This window comes from Aotus nancymaae, unplaced genomic scaffold (assembly GCF_030222135.1).
Source record: "Aotus nancymaae isolate 86718 unplaced genomic scaffold, 86718_ANA_hifiasm-v0.15.2.pri h1tg000014l, whole genome shotgun sequence".
NCBI lineage: Eukaryota > Metazoa > Chordata > Mammalia > Primates > Aotidae > Aotus > Aotus nancymaae.
Window position 1 is genome coordinate 40,027,254 of NW_026988425.1, and position 8,791 is coordinate 40,036,044.

The 8,791-nt window shown below is 38.6% G+C and overlaps 1 protein-coding gene across 1 annotated transcript in view; it reads right to left on the reverse strand.

Annotated features, from left to right (window-relative positions):
- MROH2B (maestro heat like repeat family member 2B) overlaps nucleotides 1-8,407 on the reverse strand; it is a 59,258-nt gene extending 50,851 nt beyond the window's left edge. The window contains 5 exon segments of the mRNA XM_064375808.1: nucleotides 1,403-1,501; nucleotides 2,277-2,457; nucleotides 4,134-4,244; nucleotides 7,245-7,306; nucleotides 8,380-8,407. Of these exon segments, the coding sequence (XP_064231878.1) occupies nucleotides 1,403-1,501; nucleotides 2,277-2,457; nucleotides 4,134-4,244; nucleotides 7,245-7,306; nucleotides 8,380-8,407 (481 nt within the window).
- Between the last annotated feature and the right edge of the window lie 384 nt (nucleotides 8,408-8,791).

Below are 8,791 nucleotides of genomic sequence, written 5' to 3' on the forward strand. Positions count from 1 at the left end.
TCAGTGGCAGTCAGGCAAAAAGTTCCTTTAAAACCAGAGGACACTTAGATAATTTTATAACACAGAGAATTCCCTTAGCAAAGTTCATGAGTGTTTCCAGTTTTATTTAATTTTATATTCTTGGTTGTTAATATTAAAAGGAGAAATGCTGTTAGAAGCTCCAAAGGTTATTTGCAGGAACAGTGTTAGCTATGATAATAAGTAGGAATAGTAAAAAGTATTGAAAGTGGGTTAAGTCCAGTATAGCTGCACAGGTTCCTCAGTCAGACTGTCATAGTTGACAGTCTTAGCTCTGCCATGTACTGGCTGTGTGACCTGAGGCAAGCTGTTGAAACTTTCTAAGCCCAATGTTCTTACTTGTAAAATGGTGGGAAAAAATGCTACCCATCTAATGTGGTTGCTGTGAGGGTTACATGAAATAGTAATCTTAAAATATCCAGGGCAGTGTCTAGGCACATAGCAAGTTCTCAATATATATCAGATAAATATATTACTTTGATGACAGAACTAGAGGAAATGGGAAAAAATGGAATAGAAGAGCCTTGGTGGATTGGTAAAGAAGACATTCCTGACAGTGTGGGCTTTTAAGTTACAAAATAGTAGTGTTAGAGTATGTTGGAAGTGGAAAGGAACGTAGCAATCACTTCTTCTGATGTTTTTAGATATGAAACCGGGGCTGAGAGAAGGGTAGTGTCACCTGATGGCTCAGTGGCTGAGCAGAGACAAGAGACCAAGTTTCTAGTCTCATCCAAGAAACCTCCCTGTACACTGCAAATGCTGCTTCCTACTAATTCCAGGCCATGTTCTTCTCTGCAGACTCTTGATATCTGTGACATATTTCAGTTTGGGGTAGAAGAGTTTATGACCATAGTTCACTTGCCTATTTTTCTTGATTTTGTGATTGCTTGTATTTTGGTTACTTGTCATTATTACAATATACATTATAATCAGATGCCAAAATTTAACCTCCCCTAAGAGCTGGTAAGTACTGACAACGATTGCCAAGAAAGTGTCGTCCAATTAGAGAAGGAGGTCAGTTGAAATGGAAGTTGTGCAGGGCAGTGAACATGTCTACTGGGTGGTCCTATAGACCTGGGTTTGAATGCCACCTCTGTATCTCATTGACTGTGCCATCATTTTGGGAAAATTCCTTACTTTTCTTGAACCTCAGTGTCTTATCTATACAATGGGCAAATAGTACTTATCTTGCAGAATTGCTGTGAGGATTGAGTGAGATAATTCCCTGCTGAGGGCTTTCCATGTGGTAGGCGCTCAGTAATTGGTAGCTATTATTATTCAAAAGGGTAATATTGGAGTTAAAGAGGAAACAAGACTTTTGGTCAATTTATAAGACAGTTCATAGTCTGATTTTAAGCAAAGAGGAAATCATCGGGATACCCACCAATACAGAAAGTTCCCTTCATCCTTTCATCCTCAGCCAGCCTGAGCATGGTTTGCATGGTAAGCAGGGTCATCATCATGAAAGGAATACTCTGGGACACTGCAGTGAGGGGCAGAGGGGAGAGAGGTGTTATTTATCTTCTCACATTTGGGGTTCTGTGACTCCAAATCAACAAGAAGCATTTCAGGGCTGCATGGAGGAGGCAGATGAGGGGTAGTAGATGTTTCTGTAATTCCCCCATCTACACCCACCTTAATACCAGGCTGTAGCTAGATAATCAAGGAGGGGCTGGTTGAAAATAAGGTTTTACCTACACAGCCACCTGTACCTGTTGTTAAGTGACAATTATTTGGAAGGCAGCTATGCTCACCACTATACCACGAATGCCACCAGCAATTGCTTCTTTAGATAATAAATTTATTAATGTCGATCTTTCTCAATAGATGTTTCCTGTATCCCTAAAGTACATGTAATCATATGTAACAGGTGTTCCTAAACATCTGTTAAATAAAGTAGTGTAGAAACAAATGGTAGAAATCCCTATTTCACATAAACGTTCAGTGGTTTGTAGAGTACACCTTACAGAAAATGTGCTTCTGCAAATGCAAAGCTGGATAAAGGAGAAGGTGAGGATGTGAGAGAGTCTGGCCAAATTCAGAGCAGTCTGGACTAGTGGCTGGGCAGCAGAATCATCCGCGCTCATTTTAAACAGCTGCCCACATCCCTCTGTCAATATTTCTTGGTACAGAAGAAGGTAGAGATGTGATAGGCACTCAGTAAGTGGTAGTTTCTTCTACCATTTGCTCCCATTTAGCTTTTAGAAAATTAAGAGTTGCCATTTCTCAGGGAAAATGTGGAGAATATTCTCCTATACCATAGCTAATTGCCAATTCAGCCAGGGCAAGCACAACGAATTCATTTGGCAGCTCTAAGATCCTGAAGTTATTTTGTATTTCATACATCACGGAGTTGAAATCATGTGCAGCAGGAGACACCAAAACCTCACCAGCTAGCGTTCTGATTTCTGAGGAGAAAAAGAAAAACAACAATAACAACTAGAAAAAGAGCAGAGTCAGTCTACAGAGGGGAACTAGTCAGCATAATATCTATGTATGCATTTATTTAGTTTTAAAATTGTAGATTCAGGGTACATGTGCAGATTGGTCACCTGATTCAATCGTGTAATGGTGAGGATTGGGCTTCTAGTGAACCCGAGACTCAAACAGTGAACATTGTACCTGACAGGTAATTTTTCAACCTTCACCATCCCTCCCACCTTCTCTTCTTTTGGAGTCTGTGAAAACATCTACTGACCCCCTAAATCTGCAAGAACCCTATTAAAACCAGTTTTTTTAAAAGTGCAATCAAGTTACCAATTCTTTCCCAGCTACTGACACCTACCAAGAATCGTTTGACGTGGTTTTGAAAGTCCTGTTTTCCCTTTGTCCCCACGCTAGAGGAACATATATAGTATATCTGCTACACAGATAAACTATTCATGTTCCTCTAGCGTGGGGACAAAGGGAGAACAGGCTGTTACAAAACCATGGTGAGAGACTCTTGGTAAGTGTCAGTAGTTGGGAAAGCAGAGGTAATTTGAACACATTTAAAAAACTGGTTTTAATAGAGTTCCTGTAAACTTGGAGGTCAGTAGATGTTTTCTTGCTGATTGTCTTGGTACCATGAACACAGGACTTACACTTTATGTTTAAGTGATGCAAATTACTGTGGCTGAAAGACTGAAATGAAAAGTGAAATGAAATGGGCTAGGAATTGAGAGCTTTGGTTTTGGTGTTAATCTGGCCTAATTATCTCCAATATTGGTGGTATTGGAAAAGACTTCTGATTTTGGTGATGGTGAGCTAGGTAAATTTGATCAACCTCCCCTGAGGAAAATACAAAACATCCAGATAAGATATGAAAAATATATACATATAAAACCATCGGCAAGCTCACATTATAGAGTGGAATGAATTACTGGGTTGAGGTCTGGAAAAGATTATTGATCTAGAGAGATAAGCCCTGCATTTGAGGCTGTTTTGTTGCATTTTTAAAGCAATAGAATTCAGGGCCAACCACCAGTGGTGAGACTCTGGCCATCTCACCTCTTGTCTTTTGGGCTAAGACACCAAAGGGCTGTGTTTAGATGAAAGGTTAAATTGGTATTCTTATGAATGACAATCCAATTTTGCGTTTTAAGATGTGACCCAGAAATCGCAAGCCCTGAAAGTGATCATAAATTGTTAGTGCCCTTGGCGGGAACAAGTAAAACTTCTTTTTGGAAGAAATAGCACCATCCTAAGATTCAAATTATTTCTACAAATAATTATTTTTTTGCTATGATGTCTACCAATCTAAGTAGGTACATAGAGAAGTAAGTCATATAGAAGCCAAGCAAACTGGTTTCTAGTTATGTTACTTTTTCTGTCAACAGACAGCTGTGTTACTTTGAAAAAAAATGTATCTCTAATCATGAACTTCCTCATCTAAAAGGAGGTTGGATATTACTTCTAAAATCATTCTTTTCTTTGCCTCAGTTTCCTGATCTGTGAAGGAGTAAATAATAGGCATTATAACGGTATCTAAGTTACCACAAAGAACAAATGCAAGTGATTTGTGGTCCTGGCAATGGTGTAGAAAAGCTTACTGATGTCCACATAGGTGCAGTTGGGTCACTTAAAGACCCTTTTGCTGGCCCCGATGCTGATTCACCATCAGGAACCAAACTTACATTGTTGTCTCTCATGTCCTTAGAAGCATAATAAATCAACTGATGGACAATTGCATCAACCAGGATGTCAGTATTTTGAATAACAGAAGTGAGATGATTGTAAATGTCTTCCTGTGAACAAACAAAGGCATACACAGAAATTTGCATTGCAGAACTAAAGGAATCAAATGAAATCCTTATGAATTACACCAGTAATTCATATAAGCAATATATCTTTACTACACAATGGATTTTATATTATATATCTTAATTAAGGCTTTCTTTCTCTCTCTTTTTTTTTTTTTGAGATGTAGTTTTGCTCTTTTTTGCCAGGTTGGAGTGCAGTGGCATGATCTGGGCTCACTGAAACCTCCATCTCCTGGGTTCAAGTTGATTCTCCTGCCTAGCCTACTGAGTAGCTGGGATTACAGGTGTATGCCACCACGCCTGACTAAATTTTATATTTTTAGTAAAGACGGATTTTACCATGTTGGCCAGGCTGGTCTTGAATTCCTGACCTCAAGTGATCTACCTGCCTCTGCCTCCAAAAGTGCTGGGATTATAGGCATGAGCCACCATGCCTGTACTTAACTGAGGCTTTCTGAACATAACATGCACCTTTAGGAGTCAAAGGCTACAGAGCAAAGTTAATTCTAAAAACTATTTTTACTTGGCTTCATTTCTATGTCAAGATCTAGTTGAAGGCCAGGGTAGGCTACCTGACATAGTCATGTCTTTCGAAAAGCACTCGGGGTAATGGAAATGCCTTTCAGCCTAATTGCTGCCCTTACTACCAGGGAGTGAGTGTGGTACTAGGGAACACACTGTATCTCCTCAAGAGGCTGCTAAACTATAAAACTGGGTCCTAAGGGACATTTACAGGCCCTTGTTTCATTCATGCCTCTGCAGACAGAAAGTTGTGGACAACATTTTAGGCAGGGCCTCCAGTTGTGTGACTTGACTAGGTGCCCTATGGGAGGGCTTTTGTAAATCTTTTAGGTGGCTACGTGTCCTCTGAAAGATGAAAGAGAGACTGGTCTTCTGAAATCTCCAACAGCTTCAACAAGCACCTCCAGCCAATGCACCCATGCTTAAGTTATTAAATAGCATCCTTCGCATTCCTCCTCAGGGCTGGTCCTTGGGAAATTTGAGAATAACACATAGTTTTTCTTTGCTTTCTTCCCTGTATTTTCCAGGCCTGCCTAACTATCTCTGTGAGTCCTTTTCTTGCTCCATTTGCTTTCTCTGCTGTCTGCAGGACTTGTTCTCTGGCAAGGCTAACATTTGCGGAGCTCTCACCACATTCCTGGAACTGTGCCAGACTCATTATCTGGAGCATTTTATTAATGCTCACAAGTCCCTGTGTTAGATACCACAAATATATTCATTTTATAGATGAAGAAATTGAGTCCCAGTGAGCTTAATGTAGTTAGTGTTACATACTGATGCTATACTTTGAAACCAACAGTCTGAATTTTAGCTGGCACCTTAACCTCTTGGTTATGCTGGCTATTATTATTCTCTAACTTGACTCACCATAACATAATTATGAAGTGCTTGTTAAAAATATGTATTCTCGGTTGGGCACGGTGGCTCACGCCCGTAATCCCAACACTTTGGGAGGCTGAGGCGGGTAGATCACGAGGTCAGTAGTTTGCGACCAGCCTGGCTAACATGGAGAAACCCTGTCTCTACTAAAGATACAAAGAATCAGCTGGGCATGTTGGTGTGTGCCTGTAATCCCAGCTACTTGGGAGGCTGAAGGAGGAGAATCACTTGAACCCAGGAGGCGGAGGGTTTCAGTGAGCCGAGATTGTGCCATTGCACTCCAGCCTGGGTGACAGTGTGAGACCCGTCTCAAAAAAAATTTATATATAACATATGTATAAAAATATATTATATATATGTAATATATGTACAAAGTATAGATAAAAATATATGTATAAAATATAGATAATTATATGTATAAAATATAGATAAAATACATATTTTATACATATATACATATATACATATATATTTATATGTATATTTTATACATACATATTTATAAATATATATTTTATACATATATTACATACATATATATATATATATATATATATATATATATATTTTTTTTTTTTTTTTTCTGATCCCCTTACTGGAAATTCTCTTTCAGTGCTTCTGAGATCCAGAGGTTATTCTCCAAATGATCCCCAATGTTTGATAAATAGTGTTATTTGGGAAAGGTGATTCCTACTGAAAGATAAATGTAATGATTTTCAAGCATACTTAAATGTTTGGATCACTTCCACGAGCTTTAAATGTTCAAGCTTTCCACAGACTGATTCAATCAGGCCCTGGTAATAGGGCCTGGGTGTTGGTATTTTCCCAAAACTCTCTAAGGGATTCTAATATGTAGTCAGGGTTCAGAACCACTGAATTAAGAGATAAAGGTGTAGGCACTGCCCTTTGAAAGAAGACAACACTGAATAATGATTAGGAACGTTTTTTGGAGTCAGATGGGCTTGCTTTTGGATGTAGTCCTGCTGTTCTTAGTTGGGCAGGTCATGTAGTTTCTGTGTGCCTAATTTTTTCTCAGTTATCAAGTGGAAGTAGCAATACCTACCTGATAAAATTGTTCTGAGGAGTGAATATTATACAATACACTGTTGTTTGGAAAATATCTAGCATTCTACTTCCTAGATAAGTGTTCAATGAAGGGCAGTTATTTCTTTTATTTTATAAAAGGTGGTTGAAATGTGAAAAGCCTTCAATTCTTAGATAAACTTACAGCTGTGAAATAGCATTATAGACAAGCAGGGGAGAGCTTTTGCGATTTTTGTAACAACCCTCAAATTATAAAGGAAAACACTCTCATCCATGTTTGTAAGTCTGACATACACCTTTCAACATCTGCCTGTATAAAGTTATAATTGCTGTTTTCTAGACATAGATGCTGTGATTCTTGAAATGCTAAATATCATTGTTTAAACATGACAATGACATTCATTACAACTACATTTACTGAAAAATTTAATGACATATAACAAGCCAGAGAAAAATGAGAAAGTTGAGGCAAAGAAAATATATACAAAATGTTCCAACAGGACTGAAAAAGGGAAAGAGATTTTTCTCTATTTTCCCTACCTTGTTAACATTATCTTCCTTGTTCAGCATGCCAAGAGTGAGGTTAATATCCCCAAACATCTCTAAAATGTACAGAAAAATGAGAATTAAAATATGTGCTGAAATGCCCTCCTATTAATTATTTTATAATTGATACAGAAAGTTCATTCATTCATCTATCCTCTCTTTCTCTCTCTCCATTGATGGGTAGCTCTTTCATGGCAGGAAATGTTTTATTCATATCCATGACACAATTGAAAATAGCAGATGCTCAGTTATTTTTTTTTTTTTTTGAAACCTAAATTAAATGTGAAAGGGAAGATAAAATGCTGAATTTCTATTTATCCCTCCAGGCAAATGGGCATTGTCTTAGAAATTCTCTCTTGTGGGGTTTTAGCTCTAAGAGTCAATGAGCTGAATTTCTCACTTCTGACTTGAGCATTAGAAGGCAAGGGTGCAAGATAGCTGTTTGTTTTTCACTCGTCTTCCCCTCAATACCTCTCCCATCCCCTTTTTCCACACTCTCTTCAACTCCATCTATTCTCCTGTGCCTGCCAACTCCCTCTTTTGGTTCCATGCTCATGAAGGGCTCCTGTTTTCTGATAATGACCTAAACGTGTTTGATTTGCATTTTCTAGGAATATGTGTTTTTGAATAAAGCAATCTAGAAAACTGGAAAAAAATTGAGTCAAAGGAATTGAGCAATTTCAAGCTACATGGCAAGTTGGTAAGAGAAATGCTTGCGGAGATGAAGATTTCTCATGAACCACCAAGTCAAACAACATATTCCTTTAGAGCAATCTTTTTGGCAAAGCAGAAAGGCAGCCATACCTGGAAATTGGGGGAAATACTTCCAAAAGACTTTTCTAGTATTTAAACTTAAATAACAAATTGCTTGTCTTTGATATGTAGCCACTTTCTCCTCAGGTAGACTATAAATTTTACAGCACAACCATCTCTTAGGCTTCTAGTCTATATTGGTCCTTCACAATCAGCATGATTTTATTATGTATTTAGCATACCATTTCATAAATCCTTTGAGGTGTACAGACCTCCCACAATGACATACCACCCCCAGCCATCATATATGCTTATAATTCCACAGACACAAAACACAGGGCAGAGCCTTGACTCCTAAGGATCTGATGATGCTTACCTATGGATTCCTTTGTACTGAGTGTCATGTCTTAGCTGTTTCAGGGCCTCTAAAAGATAGCACCTAAGTATTAGAAATAGGCTAAAAAAATGAAAGAGGTAGGTTGGCAGGTTTCTCATATAAGGTTCACATAAACCTCTCTAAATGAAAGTCCCTCCTCTGCTTGACTGGCACAATGATCTGGGAGCTTCCAGCGATGGGCTTGCTGTCGAGGTTGATGCTGTATTCTACCACTATGGCATTTTCTCCAGTCTGACCTCCTGCTCACCAACAAAATGGCTGCATCTCACCAAATATTGTCCCTTTGGTGACCAGAGTACTTGGGAAAGAAGTAATTAGAGACTGGGACTCAAACCATTGTTGTAGACCGAAGGTGTTCCTCTCCCTAAACTTGGGTCCATTGATCACAAAT